This window comes from Colletotrichum higginsianum, chromosome 5 (assembly GCF_001672515.1).
Source record: "Colletotrichum higginsianum IMI 349063 chromosome 5, whole genome shotgun sequence".
NCBI lineage: Eukaryota > Fungi > Ascomycota > Sordariomycetes > Glomerellales > Glomerellaceae > Colletotrichum > Colletotrichum higginsianum.
The window spans coordinates 2417604-2443586 of NC_030958.1; the positions used below are offsets into that span (position 1 = coordinate 2417604).

Consider the following 25983-nt stretch of genomic DNA (forward strand, 5'->3'; position numbering starts at 1 on the left):
CCAAACCAAACGTCAAAGATGCCGCCCGCACTACCCTCCCGGCCCTTATCCTACGCGACGGCCCCCTCCGTCCTCCCCTACACCCTCCGCTTCCACCCCTACGCCCCCTCCGCCACCTCGCAGGTCCACCACACCCACCGCCTCTGCGTCGGCGCCGCCGTCATCTCCACCCCCACACCCCCGGATAAGAACAACAACAGCACCACCACCACTACCACCACCAACAATATCCCCCCCAGGATCCTCCTCCTCCAGCGCTCCGCCCGGGAAAAGGCTCTCCCCCACCGCTGGGAACTCCCCGGCGGCGCCGCCGAGTCCCGCGACGGCGACGCCCTCGCCGCCGCCGCCCGCGAGCTCTGGGAGGAGACGGGCCTGCGCGCCGCGCGGTTCGCCGCCCTCGTCGGCGCCTACCAGTGGGATGGCGCCGGCGACAGCGCCGCCGCGACGGCCGTGCCGGGGGACCAGGCGTGGGGTCTGCCGGGGGGCGGCGTGGGCGTCGCGGAGTCGGCCGACGTTGTCGCCAGTCGCCGCGACGCCTGGCGCAAGTACACGTACCTCGTCGAGGTTGAGACCGAGGCCGGCGGGCGCGCCGATGTCGTCGTCGACCCCGAGGAGCACGAGGCCTTTGTCTGGGCCACGGAGGACGAGGCGCGCGCCGGCCGGTGCGGGGACGTCGTCCTCGACTGGACCTCGGAGAACCAGAGGCTGGACGTGTTGAAGGCCTTTGAGATCGCGAAGAAGAGGCGCTAGAGGATCCAAGGGGCTCGGCGAGATGAGGGGTTGTTTGTTGTCATCTCGTGAGACGGAATCGCTTATCCATTTTCTTCTCGAGAGGGGGGGTCTAATGTACCGGAAGCGATGTCATCTCTATATACCTAGATATATAATGCACGTCTAAAAACCTCGTCGCTTCATGCTGAATCCTCACTTCTTCTTGGACCCACGGCCGCCTCGTCCGCCCTTGCCCTGCTGCCCCTTGGCGCCGCCGCCGCCGCCGCCGCCGCTCCCGCCGGCCATCATCACCCTGACCTTCCCGACAGGCACGACGTTGATGGACTCCTCGGCCTTGAGCGCCTTGATGAGCTCCACCTCCCGCGGCCACATCTTCTCCCGGTCCTGCGAACGCTCGTCGAGCGCGCCCTTGCGCGACGAGTCCGCCTTCCACCGCTCAAACACCTCCTTGACCGCCTTGCCCTTCTTCACCGCGCCCGGCTGCAGCTTGGCCTTGTACTTGAACTTGCCCATGGCGTTCCACGGCGCGCACACGGGCACCGCCTCGAGGATCTCGTCGCCCGGCAGCGGCGTGCCCACCAGCGCGTCCAGCAGCGTCATCTTGCCCAGCTCCTCCGCGTCGAGCACCTCGACCCCTTCCTCGTTCATCAGCCGCCGGACCTCCTCGTGCTCCGCCGTCTCCTTCTGCTGCCGTTCGTGCTGCGCCCGACGCCGCTCCTTCTGGAACGCCAGCTGGGCCTCTCGCTCCGCCTTGCTCTGCGCCTCCGCCTCCGCCCTCTGCTTGCCGCGCGCAGACCCGTACAGCGCCTCGGCCGCCGCCCTGTCCTCTTCGTCTTGGTCTTTGTACTTGGCCGCCAACTTCTTGGCCTTGCTCTTCTGGCCTCTCTTGGCGGGCCGCTGCTTGTCGTTCGCGGCGGCGCTGGCCTTGGAGCTTGGCCCGCCGGCGGGCTCTGCCGGCGTCGATGTCTGTCCTGTGACAGCCTGATCACTGTCCCCGGCTTCATCCTCCTCCTCCTCTTCCTCCTGCTCCCCGTCCTCGTCGTCATAGTTGTTGCCATCCTCGGTTGGCTTGGTTTCCTCGTTGGCGGAATCGCCTGCCGTCTTGCCATCCTCGAGCTTGAGCTTTTCCATCTCCTCGACAGGAGACTCTCCAGAAGCAATACGTTCTTCTGAATCATCATGTCCGTCCTGTCCGAGATTCTGAAGAGGGTTGTCTCGGGGGTCCTCGTCCTCGTCGTTGTTCTCGGAGCCAATGTCAGACACATCGTCCGGATCTTCGTCTCTGGCCTGAGCAGCATCCGCTGCAGACTCCTCGGGCCCCTTGTCGGCAGACGGGGCTTGGAGGCCAGCGCCGTCGTACAGCCTGTGCTTCACATGCCTGGCCTTGCTCTCCTCGCTGATCTTGAACATGATGCCAATGCCGAGCAGGAGCTGCGCCGGGGGCAAGAAGTTCTTTTGACCGCGGACCATGAAGCTTCCGGTCGGGAGATACTCCCCGGTCGGCGCAGACTTGGACACCTGGTTGGCGTTGACCCACCAGGCGCCCATGCCGGCCTTGGAGTCCCAGGCGCTCGAGCTGCACACGGCAAGCGTGCCGGCCTGCGCCAGCGTCGAAGGGGGGATCGGTGCGTCGGGGGTGCTCGGGCTGTTCTTGATGATGACCGTCGCGGCACCGTGCATATCGGCGTGGACGTAGACGTCACCCTTTCGGAGGTAGCGCTTGTACAGCATCTCGTTTTGCTGCGCATCCTTGCCGCCGAGGACCAGGTAGCCGTCGGATGAGACGAACCAGATAAACTTTTCGAACCAGCTCTGCTTCCGGATGGGCTGCAGAACAGCCTTCTCCGTCTTCAGGCCCTTCTTCAGTTCCGCCTGGATCTTCTGCTCGGCGTTCTTCAGCGCCATCTGGGACTGCTGCACCGTCTTCTCCGCCTTCTTGGCGGCGCTTCGCTTCTGCTCGTGGTATCCTCTCGAGTTTGCCCAGGGCGACAGGGTGATGTCGACCTCGATCTCCAGCCGCTTGTCGTTCTTCTGCTTGTTGTTATTGCTCGACTCCTCGTTCTCGCTGTCCGAGGCGTCCGAATCCGTCTCGTAGTTCGACTCGTCGTCTTCGATGTCTTCTTCCTCCCCCAACAATAGCGTGATTTTGTTTTCGGCCAGGTTGAGCGGCAGCTTGATGATCTCTGCGACGGGGTTGCGGCGCTTCTGCTCGCGCTCGATGAGCTTGCTGATGTCGACCCAGTCCATGCCCTGCTGGAGGAGACCATTGACGGCGTCCATCGCTTCCTGAACACGCTCCACATTTGCTTCGATCGCCGTAGCCTTCTGCACGTTGATGGACTGTGCTCCACGCAGGCCCTCGATACGCTTCTCCTGGTCCGACCTGGCAGCATCAAGCTTTCTCCGCGCCGCAGCCTCTCGTTCCGTGAGTTTTGACTCGAGCTTTTGGCCCTCCAGGGAGGAGAAGAACTCGTCTACGGTCTTGTTGTAGCCATCAAACTCAAGAACCTTGACGGTGGGGTCGTTAGCGAACTTGCTGGGTAGGAAAGGGTGGAAATCGTCATAGAGAAGATTGGACCTCTTCGTCTCCTCGTCTTCGGCTGCTGGCGGTGCGGCCTCGGGCGCGTGGTCTGGCTTCGATCGGTACTTGGCAAAAATGTATCCCTTGGCCGTCGCAGAGCTCGTCGCGTCCTCCACAATGCTTCGTGCCTGAGTCAAAGCCTTCAGGAGTGCGTCCAGCAGCGACTCGTCTTCGAGGATGTCGGCCGGCTTCATTTTCCCGTCGAAACCAGTAAGCTGGAACGAGTGGTCCACCAAAATCGGAGGTAGTTCGGTAATCGTCGTCGCCAAGCTGCGCCTCAGTTCGTCTCCCGGCTTCACCTTGATCTTCTTCCCTGCCGTGGCGGCTACCGAGGTCTTGCTGACGGACGATTCCAGCGCGGCCCGCACTCTCTCCTTTGTCAAATCCGGGACGCCGTTGTAGTTTTGTCTGTTTTCCAGAGAGTAGTTCATGCCGACTCTTTGTGGTTCTTGGCCCTCGCCTTCAGAGACGTTTCGCAACAGGGTAAGGATCTTGAGGTCGGCATCGGTCAAGATTACGTTTCCGCTCTGTGCACAACGAGTGGTCAGAGGCGTGGCCCGGGGTTTCCGGCATGGGCTTTACTCACAGCGAAAAACTCGAGGAAGAGACGGTACTGGCCGTCACTGAACTGGAACTCCAGAATCCGGTCCGTTCCGATTTGCCTAACCGACGTCAAGCGCCTCGTCTTCAAAAACTTGCGCAGGCGGGTGACAAAGGCCGAGGGCGCGGCGGCGGTCGTTCGCGTGAAATCGGTGAGGTGGCATCGGAAGCCCGAGTCGATGATGAGCTGCTTCTTGTTGTCGGGCTTCGCAAACTTGAGCAACAGGATCTTGGAGGAGAGGTCGTAGACGTTGGCCAGTCGCAAGGTAGTGAGGCTCTCTTGGAGCTCGTGGGCGATGACCTTGACGTCGATGGAGGAGAAACGCTGCTTCATGACTGCTAGTAGGGCTTGCCTGAGCAGTGGAAAGAAAGTTATGAATCAGTTACAGGTCTGCGCCAGTTCTGTCTAGGCGGCTTTCGTTTCGTAGTGGAAGTGAATCAACCAACTGAGGGGCAGAATCTGTGATGCGAATGAACGATCGCGGGGCAATCGTCGTGTGGCTGAAGAGCTTTAGGAAATGTGGGGTGCGCCACGATGACGTCACGTGCACGTTTTCTGGCTGTAGATTCCGGCAGCTCTGGAAGCGGTCGTTCTTAAATGCAGGTCTTTTCAACGTATTGCAAATCGTTCGGAGGTGAGAGAGGTGCAGACAGGTTGTTTCCTCTCTATATAGTGACTCAATTGGCCGGTGAAAAAGCTCTGCAATGCTTGCTTAGGCCTGCTTAGGCCTTGCCATTCAGCAAGTGTCTTGTGGTGACGCACACCGAGCTTGTGGCGCCACATTTCAAGCTCCATCAAAGACTTGCGGTTCTATTTTCTACGGGTGAGCTTTGAGCTCAAGCGCCGCTACCAAGACTGACTGACAGCTCCAAATTTTAATGAGTGAAGGAAAAAATCGGCCAACGTGACTTGAGATGCTATAATGATCAGTTAGGTAGGCGGTAGTCGGGCGAGGACGCCGTCAATCGACTGATTTTGCCCTATTGGTTTTTGCAAGGGCCTACAACCAAATTGAGATGTGCGTCTGGTTCGTGGAACTCGACAATCGAATAATTTGGAGTATATCTCGACGTTTGACCAAGTTTGGGTGGGACAATTGAACTATCCAGCTGCTGGTATCTGATCGAATCCTTTCAAGTAAAAAAAGCCCACGAAACAAAGGCAAGACGTGCCCTTGTCTCCAATCCGGTTGCAATGCTTCGAGGGTCGTACAGAGACTCCCATTGCTCCTGTACCCGGATTCACAACCGGGGATCAATTGCATCGCGACGATGGAGGGCAACGGTCCTGGACGAGACAAGTCCCCAGGACTTGTGAGCGTCAATAGTTGACCCGCCCATACCACATTCCGCTTCCAACTGTAATGGGATTCCTTGTTCTCGATATTACTCGTCCGAATTGGAAAACACCTTCTCTCTGCAAATCGCCAAACGTGCTTGTTGAACTGGCAACAGCAATCAGCAACAAGTTGGATGCGACGAGAAGCTTTCATGTGATCCAATAACACAAACGGGTTCTCAACTCTCTCAGCGATCCCGCCGGCGACGGAGGGCGACAGCGTCCAGTGCCGAAGAGGTGGTTTCCCCATGCGGTTAGTGTGGGGCCGGGGTTGGCTGGTCGTCACGGCAACTTCAAGCCCTCCAAGGGAGCTCCCGTACGTCCCGGGCGGTTCGTCTGGTCTGGTCCGGTGTCGTTAGAAAGCATTGAGAAACACCATGTTTCATTCCAGACTACAGGCAATCGAGACCTGGGTCGGAGTGGGAGGGTGGCAGTTATCAACAACTCCAACCTCCCCCCAGCCGCCTGAATTTGTGAGAGAGGGCAAATCTGGGTCGGAGACGTTGCTCCACGACTCTGGATGGGTTTAGGGGACATGGGGGATACGGCTGCTGTCGAGATCCATCTGTGGCGGGCTTGACAAGAACCCCACTCGGGCGCTGCGGGCGGGATCCGCGACGTAGAGCAGGGTGCGCTGCCTTGGCCACGTCGGCGGTCGTCGACTCGTCGCCCACTCTCGCAGGAAAAAGCAAGCTGCCAGAAGCCTCGTTTTGCATGTGCGACCGTCGACTTGCATGAGATGTCCGGCGGTTGCAGACTGACAGTCCAATGGAGGGGAACCACGATGGAAACGACCCATTATTCGGTCCCCGTATCGCTGCGAGAAGTGGTCGATTGCTGATTCTCGCCATGGCCTCATCAGCCATCAGCAGCCGTCCGCCTGAAAACCCTGGAAGCAAAAGGGTCGGGGAGAGCGATGGAAGCTGAAGGTGGTTGGGGAAGCTCCAAGACTGGCCAATTGAGTTTGCGGGCGGCTGCGGCCAGGCTGTCCGGACCATGCAGACAGTCGATAGCGGGCATTTGGGCCGGCCGTGGACGAAACGAAGATCCCCCTCCCAGCCACCCAGGTCTCGTTTGTTTATTGTATGTCAACAAGCTGCCAAATGTGACAAGCGAGTTCCAGCTTGCACAGAGGTTTGAGCGATCAGATTATTAGTCTGGCTCAGTGCGCGACAGCCGTCAACGCTGCGGCTGCGCGGCCGTCTTGTGAATTAGTGCCTGGGCCTCGCCTCGTGGTCGAGCTTTCAAAGGCGAGTGGTTGTCCATTGATTGGCGGGAAGGCTGAAGCTAGGGCTTGTGGCGCCCGCGGCGGCACCTGAATGGACGAGGCAGTGACACGGGAGAGTCGCAGGTTCCTGGGCGGTTGCAAGAATCCGGGGGGGTCCCCTATTTTCGGCCACAGTCTCTTCCTTACACGTTCGTGTCGTGTCAGGGCCAGCCCGGCGAGCGCAACTCGGGTTTTTCAGTTGCTGATGAACCACGGTAGATGTGATCTTGGGTTCGAGGGAAGGACCCAGGAACAGGAGGTTGGGCGGTCGGTCCAGCAGTTCCCCTCCCCAGTGTGGTGGTCAATCAATGCTTGACGGTCCACTGTCACAGAGCTCGCGCAATCGGCTTGAGAGTTGGAGTTGCCAGGTAGGCCGGTCGCATGGGTTGCGGCGCTAAGAAGCTGAGGTGTGTGTGCTACGTCTGTGGGAGCAGCCCGTCGCTACGCCTCCCGCCGAGGTGACAGCCTGACAGACAGCCTCTTGCCTGTCTTGGGATATGGTGCATTGGAAAGAGGAATTCACCGGGATTGGCGGCGTATCAAAGCGGTCGGGCTATCAATTTGGACGTGGTTAGGCGCGGTTCCGCGCTTCCATCCTCGACTTCGAAGCAGAGCAGCGAGGACAGGCCAGAGGAGAGGAGAGGATAGGAGAGGAGACACCGAGACATACAGGTGGCGGACAGAGGTGGAAAGGTACGTTCCTCGGCTAGCGGCCCAGACGGGGCAGTCAGGTCGCATCGAAGTGGGACCGGGAAAAGGTGTACCTGCCGCGCCAGAGAGAAATGGTGCCTGACATTGGAGACCTCAGATGCAAGGCTTCTACGAATACAGCATCGGAATCGAAACCTTCTCAGGGCAGACTGCAGAGCAGGAGCTTCCCCCCATGTGCAATCTCCACCGGCATCCCCAGACTAGTCTTTTTCTGGACGGAATAAACAATGGAAATATCCACTGCTGCGGCGGGCGGAAGCCAATGTAAACATTCCCACCCACACAGCAGTACCCGTAACCTGTGCTCTGTACAGTATTGTGTCCGGCCAGAGCAGAGAGCATCCGTACAGTAAGTGACACGCACAACAACTCTTGTTTTATCTTTTCTCTCTTACCAAGACAAGCCAGATTCTTCTTCTCCTCCGCAATTACGATACCTCTATCCATCCAATCCAGGCTTCCCCCCCGGACACGAAACAGCTCCAATCCACCCACGATCCCGGTCTCAGTCCCACCCACATCGACACAGTCAACATATCGAACGGGCTACTCGCAAGTCACAACATTCTCTCACCACCCCCCCTTGCCCTGGCAACGCTCGTAACCGTCGTCTTTTTGCATCTCGCTGCGCTGCTGCTGCTCATCCATCCAATCCAACCATCAGCCGTCTCACACCCACACCCCCCAGCCCCCCCCGTCTTCAAAACCCAATCCGCATCGCACATCTTCACCGACCCTCTTCTCCCTCCTTCTTCCCTCTCCATCCATCTTCAAAGCTTCAATTCCGCCTCGCACTCCCTCCGCCCAAGCCTCTCACCGTCCGTCACCCCTTTCCTCCAAATCCAAAAGAGAAGAGAAAAGCACAAGAAGCGCGCGTCAGTTCAACGACCGGCTTCTTCCACCTTTCCCTTCCCCTTTGTTTTTTTAGGAAAACGAAGCAAGAGGATACTCTTCTTTGCCTTCCTTGCTCCGGGAACGCTTAGAAGATTCTCCTCTCTGCGACCTCAAGGCCGTCAATCTGGATTTTGAAGCCCGTATCCCCGTCCCCTTTAGCGTCTTTCCCTCCACCTACAAGGAGAGTGAGACACAAACCCAGACCCAGACCGTCACACAGACTCACGAAGAGCTTGAGATCAAGCTCCCCGAGAAGAAGCCTCAGAAGCCCGGACGGGAAGGTCAATACTCTTCCTTCACTGCCACCGCCGCTGAACAGCAGCTCCCTCTCCCTCCCCGGAAAGAACAGCGCTTCAGCGAAGAAGAGGTCCGTATCGAAGAACATTACCACCGTCCCGGTGTCCACCACGAGTCCCACCACTACCGTGAGGAGTACCGGTATGTCGACCTGATTTCTTTCTTTCTTCTCTCCATCTCCCCGTCTATACCGTGTGTGTGGCCGGGAATCATCAGATATGTCCTGGGCAGCAACACACACGGATGCCATCGATCGATTCATCCAGCCCAACCCCCCCTCCCCTCCCCTCCCATGCAACCCCAGAACAACAACAACGCAACACAACAAACAACACACAAACCCACACGCGTCACCGCCTCCTCCCATCCTCCGCCTCCTCTTGGCAACCCAACCCGTCTTCTCTCTCTGTCTCTCTCTATCCTCCTACCCACCCCCCTACCCTTCTATCCCCCCCGGCCTCGGGACCGCCTCAGCTCGGCCCCCGGTATTTCGCCAAATTTCCCTCCTTGCCCGTTACGAGCCGCCAGTCATGGACCCTGGACACCTCCTCCCCGGCCGGCCCCTAGTCCCTAGTCCCCAGTCCCTAGTCCATAGTTGGCCAAGTAACCGCATGTCACGTCAAACATGTCAACACGGCCGAAAAAGCTTCCCCATCAAGCTCACACCCCCCATCAAAACATGAACTGACCTCTCTCTTCTTTTCCTTCATTCCAGCCCTGCCCCTCCTCCTCCCGTTCAGCAAACCACTCAAGAGTTCCACGACACTCGCATCCACCACCACGACACTCGTGTTGAGATCGACACCCGTCACCACGAGCACCTGGTAAACCCCATTGATAAGATCGAACGCCAGTACCGCCAACGCTTCCAGCCTACCTACCACCGCGAGGAAGTCACTGTTGAGCACTTCCCTGCTCACCATCACCACCACCCGGGTCACTCTCACCACCACTCTCACTCTCACGTCGACGAATACACCGTCGACGCCCAAGCTGAGCGCCCCCGCCCTCAGTACAAGGAGACCGTAAAGGTTACCGAAGAGACCATCGAGCCCGCTCGCATCTCGCGCCCCCAACACAAGTCCAAGATGGGTTACTACGACGACGACGGTAAGCCTTGACCCCCCTCCCCCCCCAATGTGCAGTGTCTTTTTTCCTTGCTTTGGCGCGTGTTTGTGTGTGTGTGTTTCGGTTGCGCGTGCAGTTCGTCCCCCCATTTCATATGGACCGACACTGAAAGGTGCTTGCACCACCAGGCCACTACCACTCTTTCCGCCAAGGCCTGCACAAGCTGGCTGACAAGATTGCTCATCCTCATCATCATAAAGGCCACGACCGCTACGAGGTCTCGGAGGTCCGCTCCTCCACCTCGGCCCGCCGCCAGCCCTCCCCCTCCACCGGCGGTGCCCCCAACCTGCCCAACACCGTCACCATCCCCTGCCACCACATCCGCCTCGGCGACTTCTTGATCCTCCAGGGCCGCCCCTGCCAGGTCATCAAGATCTCCACCTCGGCCGCCACCGGCCAGTACCGCTACCTCGGTGTCGACCTCTTCACCAAGCAGCTCCACGAGGAGTCGTCCTTCATCGCCAACCCCGCCCCCAGCGTCGTCGTCCAGACCATGCTCGGCCCCGTCTTCAAGCAGTACCGCGTCCTTGACCTCGCCGACGGCCAGGTCACCGCCATGACCGAGACTGGCGACGTCAAGCAGGGCCTGCCCGTCATTGACCAGTCCAACCTCTGGTCCCGCCTCAACAACGCCTTCGAGTCCGGCCGCGGCAGCGTCCGCGTCCTCGTCCTCAACGACAACGGCCGCGAGCTCGCCGTCGACGTCAAGGTCATTCACGGCTCTCGTCTGTAAAGACATGAAAAAAAAACAAAAGGCCCCCCATCCCATCATCATCCCCCCGTTGTGTGTGGTCTGGGTTATCTAGCAATATGTCATGTACGAATTACAGATGATCAAGTGTAATGGAGAAATTGAAGACGACTTTTTTATTTATTTGGGACGACACACAAAAAATATGTCGGATATCGGATCTCGCGGAGTCTTTTACGTAGATACATAGCCTCCTGTATATGATCTCTCATCCACGTGTTGTTGGTACTATGCCGCTTGTGTCATTATCTTGTGGTATCTCGTCTCCTACATTATCTCGTTTGTGTACATTTGAGGTAACAGGCCAGACTTAGTAAGTCCAGAGTATACATAACGTCACCCATCCCGGGCCCTCTCCCACACCATGCACACACTCTCTCTCATATTGACGGACAGCACTTCTCCAGCGGGACGACCACCTCTCGGTACACCACCTCGGCGAGGCGAGAGTCCCCATAGTCGTCGTCGCGCCCAAAGTCGAAGCAGATGCACTTGCGGATCGCCTCGGACAGCTCACCACCCAGCTCACTGCCGAAATGCGTCTTGAGAGACTCCTTGGCCCTGCAGATCCAGAGGAACGCTCCACAAAGCCTCGTGCTCTCGTTGGGCTGGCCCTCCTCGTCGAGCGACTCGGCCCACGCGTCCTGCTGCTCGAGCTGCTGCCCGTGGAAGAGCTCGAGCAGGACAACGCCGAGGAGCAGTAGCGACGACTTGGCGTTCCACGTCCGGCTTTCCACGGAGGAGGAGGAGGAGCATATGTCCTGCGAGGTCCGCGAGAAGTATGGACCGAACCTCTTCGATGACGACGGCTTGCCCCCCGATTCGCAGCAGACGAGAAAAATGTCGTCCTTGGCCAGCTGCGTCGGGACCCAGGACGACGTCGCCAGACACAGGAGGGTGAGGGCGAGGCTGAGGCCGACATAGAGCCGGCTCTGCCTTATGGTCGTCGTCTTGATGAAAGAGTCGATGGACTGTAAGGTCGAAGCGTTGATGGTGCTCTGGTCCAGGGGTTCTGGCTTTAGTACAATCCGTCGACCCTCATCGAGTGACAGCGTGCTGTTGTCATCTCCATTGAGAGTGTTGTAGCCTTTCACAAAATCGCAGATGTTTGAAACCTCCCCGTTCCGAACCTCGGCCACCTCAATTGGTGATGGCTGAAGTCCTGCTTCATCGAACCGTACCCTGGAGGTAGATGATGCGCTGCTTCTTGAGCGCAATAGTTGATTACTGCGCAAAGTTAGCCTCGCCAGCCAGAATAAAATACGTTTATCGCTCTCAATCTTACCCCCCGCTGGGAACCCTGAGGCTTGGTTCGTTCGTCAGAGTGGCGGTACTCTCTGACACGCAAGTCGTGCTGAGACTCGAGATTGAATTCAGTCTGGCAGAGGCATTTGGTTGTGTCTCGTCTGGGCTGCTGTCTACTCTGTTCCAGCGTTGAACCTTCTTCAGCTTGTTCGCTGCTTTCCTCAAGATGGATCTCTGCGGCGTCTGAGAACCGTGACCCGATATGGACAAGGAAGTAATTTTTAACGCCGAGACGCTGTTTTCGCTCGCCGCATTGGAGACAGATTTGAGTTGTTTATTGAAAAAAAGTTGGCCTTTTAAACCAATGGCCAAGTCAAACTTACCGGCCTTCTCCGGTGCTACAGAGTCGCTGTTCGTTTCATATTTACTGGTTGTAAGCGTCTCGACCTGCAGCCTGAGCTGCTTAAAGCTGGCTTCGGCTTCGAAGAGGACGTTGAAGTAGCCATGCTCTGCCATCCGAGATGGCTTATGAATAGCTGGATGAGCAGCGATACCAACCGTGTGTGCACTCAAACAAGAGCATTTCCAACGGCGGGCCAGGCACTCGTAGAACGTGACGGCCCGGCGATGCATATCGCGGAAGGGTATCGTCGGTTTCGTGGCGGAAGGCCTGACCAAGGTCGCCCCCCTGTCGAAGAACTGGTGCAAGTCATCGTTGACATCCGTGATACGCTTCAAGAGGCGATCCTTGTCGCTACTGAAGCTGGTCTGTAAGCGAAACAGCTCGCTTTCTAGGTTCGTAGAATCCAAGCGATAAACCTACACATACAATCAGTAATTATCGGCGTCTAATCAGTCGCTGGTCAGACCTGGCCGAATGGCCTGTACCAGAGCTGTGTATAGATAGTCTTACCTTATCAATAGGAAGCAGTTTTTGCAATTCTTCTATTGCCGTGTTGAGGTCCGATAGATTCCACATGAACCAAGTGTACTTGCTATGTGGCAGACATTGCCGTAACTCTTCCTGGATGTGGCTCTCGTGCCAGAGGTTCGACTTTGGGTCTCTCAGGAGACTGTCATACTCTGCTTCGGTGACATCCAATGGACCGAGAAGGCGTTCCAGCACCTGTATGTAGGCGATCTCCTGGGTAGCTATTGTCGAGACAAAGTTCTCAAAGGAGGTCTCGAACTGCCACCACCACTTTGTCTTCTTGAACATTGTACCGAGGTTCTTGGCCGTGCCGCATAGGATGGGAAATGCGCCTAGAACGACGCCGGCGATCTCAAAGCCCGACATGATCCCCGTCCGGTCGTGCTTTCACAGAGATGATTAGCATACACAGGGCCTCTAGTGGAAGAAGCAAATGTGGCGAGGTTGAGATGGTGATGTCGGAGGATGTAAGCGGGGTCATCGATCAATCACATCAGGCTCCGAACTGGAGACAAGCTGAGCCATCCGGCTGCATGAGCTGAACTTGCCTCATTGGTCCAAATGACTGCTGACCGAGGCAAGCGAGAGGAGGGGGGGGTTATTGGTCTCTAATCAGCAAGTATTGATCGCAACTGACTCCTCCTTCCCAGATGGTCTATTCCCAGTCTTATGTGAGGCACTCCTGAAGACCCCGAGCAGGTGGCAACTTTTCAACGCATCATGGATAACGGACCTGGGAAGGACGGGCACTCAGAGACCTCCCCCGTGATATCCTCGCTCGCCCATGCCTGCAACGCTGCCTTCACCAAACTATGCCAGGACCTCCCGACAACTGATTACCACGGCCTGGAGGCTAAAGCGACTGACGAGGCTGGCCGGTTCAAGATATGGGCCGCGAACATTGGCGCTCTGCAGAGGCCGCAGTCGTTCGGCTCACTCGACTCGAGATTGAAGAGCGCCGAGCGCATGAAGAGTAGCGTGGTCTCAGTACTTCGACGACTGGAAGATGCTTTAGGTAGAGGTAAGGTTTGGTAACCCACTGACATCCGTTCGCATTGCTAATCGTCCCATTTCAGCTAATGGCATCGCCCTGGGAAACTTGCCCAACAGGACGAAAAGCCCCGTCATCGATGTAGAGTCCATCAGCCACTCATTTGGGTTACACTCCGGAAATGCCAATGAAGGGAATCATGTCTCTTCGGCTACGGAGATCGACGAGCTGTTCAACAACATCCGATCCTGCATCACGCATCTTTTCAATCTCTCTACTTTGCTTCGTCGGAGCCACCCTCGAGGACGCACGTCACGGCAGGGCCCCCAGTACTCACTGTCGGATCCCAGGCCGTTCATTACCAATGCACAAGACAAATTTCCAAAACTGAAGCAGTCTACCTGGCTGGCGGAGAGAATAGGACAGCGGAATGCTCGCCAAATCGACTACATTCGTTATCGCCAGAATCATCGCAGGAACTTGGCCCAGGTCGAAGTCGGACCAGGACACGACGAGCAGGCAGAACGAGCCACGACCAAGGCGACTTCTTTCCACGAAACCCTCGCGTCACCCGAGAGCATCAGAAGAGATCCACTGGACTCGAAATGGGCGGAGAGCGTATACACCGTCGCAACATCATTTGCCCAGACAGCTGTTGGAGCTGACAACTATTCAGGCCGAATTGTCCCTCAACTGACAAGATTGTGGCTGGATGGACGACAGCTCGGTTACGGCGAACCGATAGAGTGTCCTTATTGTCGAACGATCCAAGTCATCAAGGATCGCTTTCACTGGAAGTGAGTCATCGGGAATCTTCTTTTGCAACTCACAAGGCAGAGGGACAAGCAAATTAATTGTATTCCAGGCATCACTTATATCGCGATCTCCAAACGTATGTATGTACATTCAAGAACTGTTCCGCGGAGCCATTTCAAACTTCCCATGAGTGGTTCAAGCACGAGCTGGACAAGCACCGGCGACAATGGACTTGCGCCCTCTGCAATGCGAAGTGCGTTTCCGCCTCGGCTCTTGAAGCGCATTTCGACTCCCGACATCCGGGTCTGGTGCCTGCCGCGCAGAGAAAGGTGATGCTGAAAGCTTGTGAAAAGCCCGTCGCTTGTTTCGATAAAGACGCGTGCCTGTTCTGTGATAGCTGGGACCCATCGACAATTATCGAGGACAATTCCGAGAGGTTCTGCTCACATTTGGCCAAACACTTCCAAGAGCTCGCCTGTGAGGCGATACCTTTGGCTATCGAAGGTCTTGTAGTCCAGGACGACTTTGAGACTGATCGCGACCCTACAACCAGTGATGAAGACGACGTTCTTCCGCACGAAAGCCCACAATTGCAAGCTCACAGTCCTAGATTACAGCCCTCGCCCAGTCCTTCGCCCGAACTTGGCCTCGGTCCGAAGTTGCTACACGGTCGTCGCAGGGTTGAGCCTATCCTAGGCGATGCTATTCTAGTAGCTCATCTTGGGAACGGTACGCTGCCAGAAGTCGCCCATGCAGCTACCCTGGAGCCCCTTGCCTCGGATAATGGGTCTGAAGACGATTCGTCATCCCCGACGTCTACTGATCACGAAATGACCAAACTGGCTGAACCCAGTGACGACAATGACCACATCACGGAACATAATGACATGAATGTGGTAGGTAAGAGGGCCAGGACGAGCAAGCCGGTCTTCAGGACGGGGTGCAATAATTGCAAGTATGTAACGCAACAAACGCTCTCTGCAACCTTGTCACCCGTCACCCAAGCCTAAGCCTAACATGCTCCGTAAAGACAGCGGCGCATCAAATGCGATGAAACCCGTCCCTCTTGCTCCCAGTGCGTCCGCTCGAAAAGGATATGCACCGGCTACCCGCCCCCCAGCCGTAGCGCGAGACCTATTGAGCAGCCACTTTCGAGAACGGCATAAACCTACCACTGGCCTCAAAGTACGGCTCAATTGTGTCGAGGATGTTATCGGGTCTATGGAGAGTACTTCCTGTTGCTGTGCTCGAGCAACGCGCTGTTATGCGTGTGGTGCTTTAGAGTTTCGTGACGGGAGTAACTCCTACCAGGAAGACGTGGCAACCTTCAGAAATACTCGGAGGAGTTCTAGGCGACTTGAAAGACGCACTCAACCCTCAACCTGACACGGCAAGAGGAACACGTCCCGCCCGCGAGGGAGACAACGGAGGGCCTGACGCTGCGGCTGTCAGTCTCGAGCCCGCGGCCGCTGACGACCGGTCCGGAGACAATTTGGCTCCTCGTAACTTTCTCCTCGATGGGTTTGTTAGCGAGACTGAGGCCTATCCAGACCATCTCATAATGAGTTCAGCTCGCAGTAGCTCGGGCGGACCGACTTTGAAGAACCCAGGGCGACGGCCAGTTTGATGATGGGATCCTCAGATACAACATGGAGATTGGCGGGAGGCATAACCAGGCTTCTAGAACGATCCATTAGAAGAATTCGTACCTATGTGACTCTTCTCGTTTCGTTGTCATAGCTCCCTCGCGGCGAGGAGTGGGTCTACGGCACGAGACGGCACGCCTCCGGCAGGGCCCGTCGTAGTTGTGGGGCCGAGTATCCGGGGGAGTTTCACGGCGGCCCTCAACGAACCTTGTTCATCTTCTCAAGTCATTTCGTTATGTTGTACGCGATTCAATGTGCATGACTCGAATGGCGCTCCGAGTGAATTGAAATATGGACACCGCATGTGCCCGCATGTGCGGCCGTTTTTCTTAACCTTCACACGTGGGTATCTTTGTAAAACAAAAAGAACAAGCCGTGTTCCCGCGCGAGCCCCCGCGCCCGCCTTTTTCCCCGCAGCCGGGGGGGGAGCCCGCAGGCGTGGTTGACGGAGAGGAGAAGACAGAAAGGACGCCGATTGCGTGCTGTCAAGAACAACAGGCGAGAATTGCCCATGTAACAATCAATACCATACGGGTCCGATTCGTCATCTTGGATTTCCCCTCCCTCCCCTTTCATTGCGTGCTCACGCTCCGAGCTGTCTTCGTCTTCCTGGGGAGGGTGGGGAGAGGAGGAACAGTGAACGGCCAACGATGGGAGGCTTCCATCTCTCCTCCAACCCGCGCGCCATGCCATCATGTGAGGACCCTTTTGAGACCGATCCGCCAGCTCCACGGGGAACCTTGATGGCCCCTGGTATCGCGTGCGTGACTCTCGTGGGCGTCTAATCCCTGCACCCACGTATCCCCCAAACCTCCCCCCTCCCACCACCAAAACGCTTATCGCTCGCTGTATGGTCAGATTGGTCCCCGGACTTCGACTCGCGCGACTGATAAGACAGAAAGACGCAAGTGCGGGCACCACCTTCGTCGGCCCCCTCTACCCGGGAAGCTTTTACCTTCTCCAACAAGATAGCGAGCGCGGTCTAAGTAGGTAGGTAGGTTGCTGGCAGTCCCGGCACCAGGCGGATCGGTTACGAATGGAAGGGGGTGGGAAGTGTCGGGGGAAACGAGGGGGGAGAGGGCCGCCCGATCTTGGGTTTACGACGGGTGTGCTATGCGTCGTCTTAAATACCACCACCTCCTCCTCCCCGCCATCTCGTTTGCTTGGAAACGATCTCCCGTCCTGAAAGCCTCTCTTCTGTTACCCATCCTCCCGAGGTCTCACCGTACCCCGGTCATCGATTGTGTGATTGTATCGTCTGCCGCAGCCACCAGTCCGAGTGAAGTCGCTTGACAGCATCACCGTCGTCTTGACGCAATACCGACGGGGCCTCGTCTACCCAACACACCCACCGTCCCCCTCCCTTCCCCAAGCTGGCCGAGATGGGTTCCCAACAGTCCAAGACGGCGGTCGACGCATCCAACGAAAAGGCCCTCCTCGAGCGCCTCCGCCGGATCCAGGTCGCCGATGACAACTTTGTCAACGTCGACGGCTCCTCATCCTCCTCCTCCGCCACCGGCGCTGACAACGAAAAGAGCGATGTCAGACTCACCCGCGAGCCCGAGGGCCTCCCCGTCCAGCAAACACAATCCTGGCAGTCGCGGTTCCTCTCCGACCCCAAGAACAAGTATAGTCGCACCGGGGGAAGAAAAAAACACCCCTTCCATCATGGTCGAAACCCAGACTAACATATAAACCCCCACCCCCCGCGCAGGCTCGCCCTCACGGCCCTCAGCACCGCCGACCCCCGCGCCGTGCTGGCGTCGACGCCCGCGAGGCTCGCCGACCCGCACGTCTTCAACACGCGCATCCCCTTCGAGGGCGCGCCCATGACGAACCAGCGCTCGTCCGGCCGGTGCTGGCTCTTCGCCTCGACCAACGTCTTCCGCGTCGCCCTGATGCGGCGCCACGGCCTCGCCTCCTTCGAGCTCTCCCAGTCCTACCTCTTCTTCTGGGACAAGCTCGAGAAGAGCAACCACTTCCTCGAGCAGGTCATCGACACCGCCGGCGAAGACCTCGACGGCCGCCTCGTCCAGCACCTGCTCGGCGACATCGTCAGCGACGGCGGCCAGTGGGACATGGTCTACAACCTCGTCCGCAAGTACGGCCTCGTGCCCCAGGCCCTGTACCCGGACTCGTGGAACGCCATGAACTCGGGCGTGCTCAACTCCATCCTCAAGACCAAGCTGCGCGAGTACGCCCTCGCCCTCCGCGCCCAAGTACGCTCCGGCTCCGGCTCCGCCCATGCGCTGTCCTCGGCCAAGGACGCCATGATGCGCGAGATCCTCTCCGTCCTCACCCTCGCCCTCGGCCCGCCGCCCGACCCGCGCGCCGAGTTCACGTGGTCGTACCTCGACAAGGACGGCAAGGCGCGCGAGCTCACGACGACGCCCGCCGCCTTCGCCACCGACATCTACTCGCCCGAGCTGCGCATCACCTCGTCCGTCATCGACTCCATGGTCTCGCTCGTCCACGACCCGCGCCACGAGCCCCTCACGCTGCTCACCGTCGACCGCCTCGGCAACGTCGTCGGCGGCCGCGGCGTCACCTACGTCAACGTCGACATGGCCACCCTCAAGGCCGCCTGCGTCGCCATGATCAAGGCCGGCCTCCCCGTCTTCTTCGGCTCCGACGTCGGCAAGTTCAGCTCCTCCGCCGCCGGCGTCATGGACCTCGACCTCATCGACTACGAGCTCGGCTTCGGCGTCTCGCTGCTCGGCATGGACAAGGCGAGCCGCCTGCGCACGGGCGAGAGCGCCATGACCCACGCCATGGTCCTGACCGCCGTCCACCTCGACGCCGACGGCCGCTCCGTCCGCTGGAGGGTGCAGAACAGCTGGGGCGAGGGCGCCGGCGACAAGGGCTGGTTCGTCATGACCGACGCCTGGATGGACGAGTTCGTCTACCAGGCCGTCGTCGACGTGCGCTTCCTGAGCAAGGAGGTCCGCGCCGTCATCGGCACCGAGCCGACCGTCTTGCCGCTGTGGGACCCCATGGGCAGTTTGGCCTAGACTCTTGACAGAGGTCTCTCGCGTGTGTTTCGATGCGATATGGGGGCGTTGGTGGAGTTCGAGCCATCCTGGAGGGGGGTTGTGTGCTCAGAGGTGACGTTGCAGATGCCTACTATCGGGCTTTCTGGCTCATCGGCGAGATTCATGCCTTCACCATGGAACTTGATCAGCAAAGGTCATGGCTCGCTTTGATAGACACCCTGAAATTCAACTTTAAATTCTTCGTCACGGTGTTACAGCAGGAAGTCACTGCTGGTTAAGTTTTGTAGCAAACGTGCAGGCCTCGTCGATGCGTCAGAAAGTCCGTTAGTAGGCACGTATAGAGGTCGAGTGGTTCCCCAAGCCGTCAACCCAGGCCGTGTCCATGGCCATGCCAAGAAGACCAATTGCAGGTGGCGTGTCCATTAAATGTTGCTTTCAACTATCAGCCATGGCAACTCTTCCATTTGCGCCGCCAACGGTCATCCACGGACCACGGGTCAGACCAAAGCTGTACAAAGCAAAGGACGGTACAGACGTCCCTAGCCTGGAGTTTCCCTCGAGTCCCACCACCGTTGCAGATCCGATATGGGCGCATGCATCGTTCTCGGGACGGGGACGGACAAGCCTTGGCCCGGATGCGTCCCCCGGGTCCCCGCCTCGTCGAAGCCTCCTAGAGTGACCTCAATTCACCAAAATAGGTTCGTACCCTCCGACTCAGGGACCATTAGGTTAGGTTTTCCTGACTTGCGTACACTCTCCGGCCCGCAAAAGTTATCTTCCAAGGTCCGGAAGGCTCCTGTCTTGGATGAGCGGCATGTTGGGTTTTTTGGGAAAGCACGTGTAAGCAGTAGTGTACAGGTAAGAGTGAGGCGAGGTGCGTCTCAAGGATGATGGCGGGCTCTGATTCAGGTCATAGTTTGGCCAGTGCCAGTGTTAGTTTCGGGAAAGTAAACGTTGAGTTTGTCATTGATTCGGCCAGATTCACATGTGCTTACGAAGCTCAATGCTTTTCGTGCGGACAACAAGTGGTTTTCTTGCAATCGCTGTGTGGAACTGAGAAGGCCATCCGGAAGAGAAGCCGACTTGAGGCGCGCGTATGTATGTCTGATTTTGCTGGCTGGCTAGATCAGCACGGCAAGCTTACGGGGATCAGTCCTGTGGACGCCCATGAGCTGTCAGCTGGTCAGCCGCATTGCCTTTTGCTTGTGAAAAAACTTCGGTGGGCTTCAGTTCAGATGACACTGCGGCCTGTTCTTGGCAACGCGACGATCCACGTGGGCAACCCCGACCGGTCCTGGTCTCGAGGCTTTGCCTTTTCAGAGCTCACCGAGAAGTGAGCTGGCTCTCGCATCTTCCGAGCCCAGAGAAGGCCCTGTCGCGTATCAACCGTGCGCACGTATCGCTGCCAGGCCCGTCATCGGCGGCCGATCTGGATGAAACGTCAGGAGATCGAGATGCGAGAACGGTAATTTCAGATTTTTCAGACTGGCATTCGAACGGCAACGCTCACGGATGATCACTCATGGGTGTGCAGATCGGAGCAAAGTGAGACGGTCTACGAACTTGCACAAGGGCGATGGAGCCGGCGAGAACCCAATGAGGTTGTCTGGTGGCTTGCAGTCCGATGAGACCGGGGGCATCCCCGTCTTGGATTTGGGCGGAACGGGCTTTGCTGGAGTACCGCCCTGGTCCGTCCCTACCCAACTGCCAACGTTGTTTGATGGAGACAAGGCTGGTGGAATTGGGCGTTCAGCAGAGGTGAGAGAGAGAAAGGCTTGATCGCGGATCGAAAACTCTGCAGCCGTCGGCTAGGCAGAACGAGGCATTAGGAAAACGATTGCCCACGAAAGAGTAGTCCGCTAGGGCCACGTCTTCCGGCAGGGCTGTTTGGCGAAGACGTCGAGATGGGATGCTCCTTGTCAAGGGCAAGCGGCGTGGGTAAGTGGATATTAGATAGTCAACTCGTGTGAGTTGTTGTCTGTCACATAGCACAGCAAAGGCGACCTAGGAAACGTTACACTTGTTGCCTTTCCCATGTGGCCCGTGGTGGTGAGGGAAATAGTGCAAACTGTCTGAGAACAGCTGGGCGAAGGCAGGCAGGCAGGTACTGTACTGACTGTACATATACTTCGCTGGTGAGTCGCGGCGGTGAGCAGGCAACGGAGACTTCTCAGGTCACATCGCATCTTTGGGGTTCAAAGATCGGCCCCATCGATTCCACGCGGCAGTTGCGGTTGCGGGTTGCAGTTGCAGCAAGACTTCAGAGGCGTTCCGAGTCACGAGTTTGGCAGACGCAAGTCGTTGCTTGTTTGGTCGTGGGGTTTCGCCGTGGCGTCGTCTGTGGACGCAAAAAAACCATGGAGAGGTATCTTGCACAAAGGCGAGATGCTGCAGATGCAGTCGGAAGGAGGAGGTCGTGAAGGTGATCCTGACCCCTCCAACGGTTGGTGGCGCAGGACTCTCGTTGCCCGCCAGTATTGGCCGGGCTAGTCGGGAATGGTATTGTCGCCGTCGATGCGTGGGCTAGTTGTCAAGTCGGGTTCGGCCAAGGCACGGCGACGCGTTGAGGGTTCCAGGGGTTTCGGTGTGGCCCCATGTCCGGTGTCCCACAGTTGGGCGTGATGCTTGGCAGTGGCATCGGCAAAGGCGAAGAGGACGACTACTGACAACCATCAGATGGTGGCCAAGACGCACAGCAGGCGGGCAGCCGCAGAAGACATGAAGCCGAAGATGCAGACCGAGGCAGTTGGGTCGAAATGGGGGGATGACTGTAAGTAGGGACTTTGGCGGGATCGAGACGTGACTGGCGATGGAGCCCGACCGACGGGGATCATGGCATATGGAGCGTCGATGGAGACTCAGACTGACCCGCAGCGACAATCCACTCGGACATGGACATGGTTGAGGTTAAAATCGGGCTGCCGGCTCAGTGGAGGCAAAAACAGTGGCCTCGATGTCCGTGAAAGGAAGGGATCGTGGCCGTTTAGGTTTGGGAATTGCAGGATTGGCGGAGGAGGACAGGGCAATAATGATGCTTCGGGGCGACCACTGGGCCGTCTTGGGCCGAGTTGGGCACCGCCTGGTTGGTGGCTTGGTGGTTCGATGTCTTGCCGATGAATGTTGGCTGACACAGGGAAGAGGGCAACGCATCGGCCGGCAAGCGTGTGTCTTGATGGTTTGTTGATGTTGGAGTGCTGGAGGTCGGTGTTGATGTTGTTGGGTTGTTCCAGGCATATGCTCTCTCTACCAGTCCATCGCCAAGGGCTACATACAGGTCTCTTAGGTAGTCTCTCCTGACGACGTTGAGGAAGGGAATGAGGCGAGAGTGTGGCTGCTTGCTGTGGAAAGTTGACGGTCCGTATCGGTCCGTGCCGGTCCGCAAGTCACCCACCAAACTAGGTGCCTGGGAAATAGGTAGGTACTCTGTACTAACCAAGATGGCTTCATTGTTCTTTGAGGTACGTATCTATCTACCTAGGTACCCAGGCAGGTAGGTAGGTAGGTGTGGTTGTGTTGCGTTGGTTTGTTCTTGTCGTTTTCTTCTACCGTGTTCTTTTTCAGCGCATTTCAGATCCTATCGATAGTGCATCCCTAAAGCACCCCTAAGGGCGTCTTGCTCCACAACCCATCTGTCTATCGATTGTGGGCTTAATCCCGCGGGTTGTAAGTTGGGTGGCTTCTTATAGTGTTCCCTTGTGGCTTAAGGGTAGCAGGGCTTGCAAGCCCTCTGTGTACCCGTAGACTGATCCGGCGGACGAATGCCCCAAAGGCGAGAGGCATTCACAGGTTCCCAGCCGGCACCGCGTGGGGGCGAGAGTCGTCGCTGGCCCTCCCGTTTACAATGAGTACACTCACTGTTTCGTGGTGGTTGGGGGCGGTGCGGTTCCACAAACGTCAGCCCTCTCGGGATTTAGCGCCTTCGCGGCTGTCGTCGTTCCTCGCGTTCGCATAGCAACCGACAACGATAACGACAACGAATCGTATACGAAACCACAGCGTGACATGGCATGAGCTCCCTTGCGTAGTTTTGTCTACAGGACCGTTCTATTACAGTCTATGCCTTGTTATGATCATCCCAAACAGTGAATTTCATTTGTACACGGAAATTACAGTCCACACGTCGTACCAGCAGACTCGGTTACGCATTTGTTGTAACATCCCCTACCCGTAAACACCGTACTGCCTGCCATACGCGGTTCCCTTTCTTGGAGCAAGCCACTGCTAAATTGGACGGGATTCAGGACTGGAGCCCATCTTACGGGGATCTCTCAACCCCGAGACACACGTTGCCGTTGCAGCAGTTCGTCCGAATCCCAGAGAGACTCAGGCAAGCAGTCCATCAAGGGAGGGAGGCCGCGCGATTCTAACCAACAATAATCGCGTTCCCCCTATGCGGTCCGTTTTCGCATCATCGCGTGATTCGTTGGACCGTGTACAGCCAGCTTGCACGAATGCTGAACAGACTGATGGCGAAAAGCAATGCCAGGCCAAGATCCATCAGAGGACCGCAATGCAATACGTCAGCCCAATTTCCATCTCCTTGGCCTGCCTTTGGCAATGCTTGGAGATGGGGGGGAGTTTTTTTTGTTTGGAAAAAGGATATATAGGTTCGTACGAAGAATTGACATCTGGTCGAGATTGTGGGAGTTCTCCAAGCGACTTGCCACTGTTTTGATAGTTTACGAAACCACGATACGATGGCACTCCATGCCACCTTGTTGACGACCACTGCGGTGGGCGTTGGCACTGTGAGTCCGCGAGCGCTTAACTCAACCTCTTTGCCCGGGTACGCTAACTAACAAACTATCGAAGCTTTTTTTCTACATTGGCGCTTGCATCATCTACAACTTGTTCTTTCACCCGCTCCGACACTACCCTGGCCCGCTCCTCATGAGAGCAACGCGATGGGGGTACTGCTACAAGCTCATCAACGGCACTCTCCCTTTCGACCTCTTGGAGCTTCACAAGAAATACGGGGATGTGGTCCGCATCGCCCCAGACGAGCTGGCGTTCTGGAACGCACGGGCCTGGAAGGAGATCATGGGCCATCGGACGCAGGGGGCGCCCGAGTTCAAGAAGTTCGCTCGATTCTACCGACCGGTCCCGGACCAGGCGACAAACATCATCAACTCCGAGGGGTCGGAACACTCACGGCTCCGTCGGCAGATGGCCCACGGGTTTAGCGACCGTGGCCTGCGGGAGCAGCAGCCGCTGATCATGAAGTACGTCGATCTTTTCATCCAGCGCCTGCACGAGAACAGCACGAAGACGGACCCCATCGACATCATGGCTTGGTACAACTTTACGACGTTTGACATCATTGGAGACCTTGCCTTTGGGGAGCCCTTCGACTGCCTGGAGAACTCCGAATACCACCCATGGGTCAAGAACATCTTCGAGTCGGCTCGGCTCGGCAGCATCTTGCAGACAGCCAACCACTTTCAACCCCTGAGGAAGTTGATCACCAAGGCGCTGGCCACGAAGTCGCTGCAGGAGGCCCGAGAAAGAAACATGGGCAGAGCAAAGGAGAAGTTGCAAAGACGCATGGATGTGGGGAAAGACGGCGGCAGGCCCGATCTCATTGAAGGCCTGTTGAAGAAGAAGGAGGAGCTGGTGAGTTTAAAATCAAAGCCACGGGTGTGGTGGCGGCCCTTGGATTCTGAAATCGGCTCGATCTGGTCTGCTGGCTGACACGAGGAAACACTTGCCCAGGGTCTTTCGTTTGACGAGCTTGCGTCGAACAGCAACATCCTCATTATCGCAGGGTCTGAGACGACCGCCACGCTACTGACTGGCCTGACATACCACCTCTTATGTAACCCGCAATGTCTTGCCAAACTGACCAACGAAGTTCGATCATCCTTCCAGAAGGAGGAAGACATCGACATGCTCTCGGTCGGCAGGTTGACTTACATGCTGGCTTGTATAGAAGAGGCGCTGAGAGTCTATCCACCCGTGCCGCTGGGTCTTCCCCGAGTGGCCCCGCCTGGTGGGGCAACCGTCAGCGGGAAGTTCGTCCCCGAGAATGTAAGTTAAACAGGGGCCGGCCAGTATACGGATGCCTACCTACCTACCTACCACCACATGACCGGATGCTAATTCTGATCATGCAAAGACTATTGTGGCCATTCACCAGTGGTCCGTCAACCATAACGAACAAAACTTCAAGAGGCCTTTTGAGTTTCACCCCGAAAGGTTCCTGGGCGACGAGGAGTTCTCCACCGACAACAAAGAAGCATTACAGCCCTTCCATGTTGGTCCCCGGAACTGTGTGGGGCGAAAGTGAGTGCCCTTTTCTCGATCCCGAATGACGCAACACGGGTGTTTGGGGGGTTTCCCCCCCCCCTTCTTCTTTTCTTTCTAGCTGACCTGAAAACCCAAAAAGTTTGTCCTACTCGGAGATGAAGCTTATTCTCGCCCGGCTCATCTGGAACTTTGACATGGAGCTTGCCGCAGAGAGCCGGAACTGGGCGGAAAAGCAGAAGATCTTCATCCTGTGGGACAAAGGTCCGCTGCGAGTACGCCTGACGCCGGTGATTCGCACCACGAGCTGAGAGAGAGGAAGCATTTGTGGACTATGTCAGCCCGGGGACCGAAACTTTGTGGGTGGAAGGGGCGGCGGCTCCTGTGTATAATTATTATCTGTATTTGTTACATGCTTACTAGACTATGCCTTCTAGACTATGCTTTCTAACGTGTTTATCCCCCCCTCTTTCGATTTATTTATTTATGATGTTGTGTACCCGTGCCATCTCAAGAGGGACTGGACCTGGCCACATACCTTCTCACTGTTGTATGCACCAATCAACGTCTTCTGCTCATTGGCCCATCTTTCCTCTTGTCGTACAGCCGTTCGCAACCCGTCTCGGACGGTCGACGTTGACGGTCCTCATTGACTCACCTCGCCTCGCCTAGCCTCGTCCCCGATTCTTCCGCTGTCCAGAAGCACCGTCATCGCCGCGTACTCCGTGGTCATCACCAATCACTCCCGCTGACGTCTGGTCGAATTCCCCGCTGCAGCCGTCTCAGTCCCCCCCCCCTCCACCACTATGCACCACAATACGTGACACTGTACCTGTCCAGTGCTAACCCACCCGACACAAGCGATTGACTTGACAGCT

The 25983-nt window shown here is 57.2% G+C and overlaps 7 protein-coding genes across 7 annotated transcripts; 5 read left to right on the top strand and 2 right to left on the bottom strand.

Moving 5' to 3' along the window:
- Positions 1 to 18: 18 nt before the first annotated feature.
- Positions 19 to 750, top strand: CH63R_07630 (NUDIX domain-containing protein; the record flags this gene model as incomplete). The annotated part of the gene is made up of 1 exon (XM_018302605.1): positions 19 to 750. One exon carries the CDS (start codon positions 19 to 21, stop codon positions 748 to 750), a length of 732 nt encoding a protein of 243 aa, XP_018157383.1.
- A 174-nt stretch (positions 751 to 924) lies between these two features.
- Positions 925 to 4247, bottom strand: CH63R_07631 (Duf814 domain-containing protein; the record flags this gene model as incomplete). Its single annotated transcript, XM_018302606.1, has 2 exons — positions 925 to 3840; positions 3900 to 4247. The coding sequence occupies 2 exons, from the start codon at positions 4245 to 4247 to the stop codon at positions 925 to 927; spliced, it is 3264 nt and encodes a 1087-aa protein (XP_018157384.1).
- Positions 4248 to 7457: 3210 nt separating this feature from the next.
- Positions 7458 to 10282, top strand: CH63R_07632 (Woronin body major protein; the record flags this gene model as incomplete). Its single annotated transcript, XM_018302607.1, has 6 exons — positions 7458 to 7494; positions 7545 to 7579; positions 7635 to 8105; positions 8159 to 8562; positions 9137 to 9531; positions 9678 to 10282. The coding sequence occupies 6 exons, from the start codon at positions 7458 to 7460 to the stop codon at positions 10280 to 10282; spliced, it is 1947 nt and encodes a 648-aa protein (XP_018157385.1).
- A 398-nt stretch (positions 10283 to 10680) lies between these two features.
- On the bottom strand, positions 10681 to 12842 carry CH63R_07633 (uncharacterized protein; the record flags this gene model as incomplete). The annotated part of the gene is made up of 3 exons (XM_018302608.1): positions 10681 to 11312; positions 11929 to 12313; positions 12459 to 12842. The coding sequence occupies 3 exons, from the start codon at positions 12840 to 12842 to the stop codon at positions 10681 to 10683; spliced, it is 1401 nt and encodes a 466-aa protein (XP_018157386.1).
- A 354-nt stretch (positions 12843 to 13196) lies between these two features.
- CH63R_07634 (Ankyrin repeat protein) lies at positions 13197 to 14268 on the top strand (the record flags this gene model as incomplete). The annotated part of the gene is made up of 2 exons (XM_018302609.1): positions 13197 to 13497; positions 13553 to 14268. 2 exons carry the CDS (start codon positions 13197 to 13199, stop codon positions 14266 to 14268), a joined length of 1017 nt encoding a protein of 338 aa, XP_018157387.1.
- A 2983-nt stretch (positions 14269 to 17251) lies between these two features.
- CH63R_07635 (Peptidase C1-like family protein) lies at positions 17252 to 18880 on the top strand (the record flags this gene model as incomplete). Its single annotated transcript, XM_018302610.1, has 2 exons — positions 17252 to 17496; positions 17584 to 18880. 2 exons carry the CDS (start codon positions 17252 to 17254, stop codon positions 18878 to 18880), a joined length of 1542 nt encoding a protein of 513 aa, XP_018157388.1.
- Positions 18881 to 23559: 4679 nt separating this feature from the next.
- On the top strand, positions 23560 to 25416 carry CH63R_07636 (Cytochrome P450 ClCP1; the record flags this gene model as incomplete). Its single annotated transcript, XM_018302611.1, has 5 exons — positions 23560 to 23610; positions 23675 to 24475; positions 24575 to 24889; positions 24978 to 25144; positions 25248 to 25416. The coding sequence occupies 5 exons, from the start codon at positions 23560 to 23562 to the stop codon at positions 25414 to 25416; spliced, it is 1503 nt and encodes a 500-aa protein (XP_018157389.1).
- Positions 25417 to 25983: the final 567 nt, after the last annotated feature.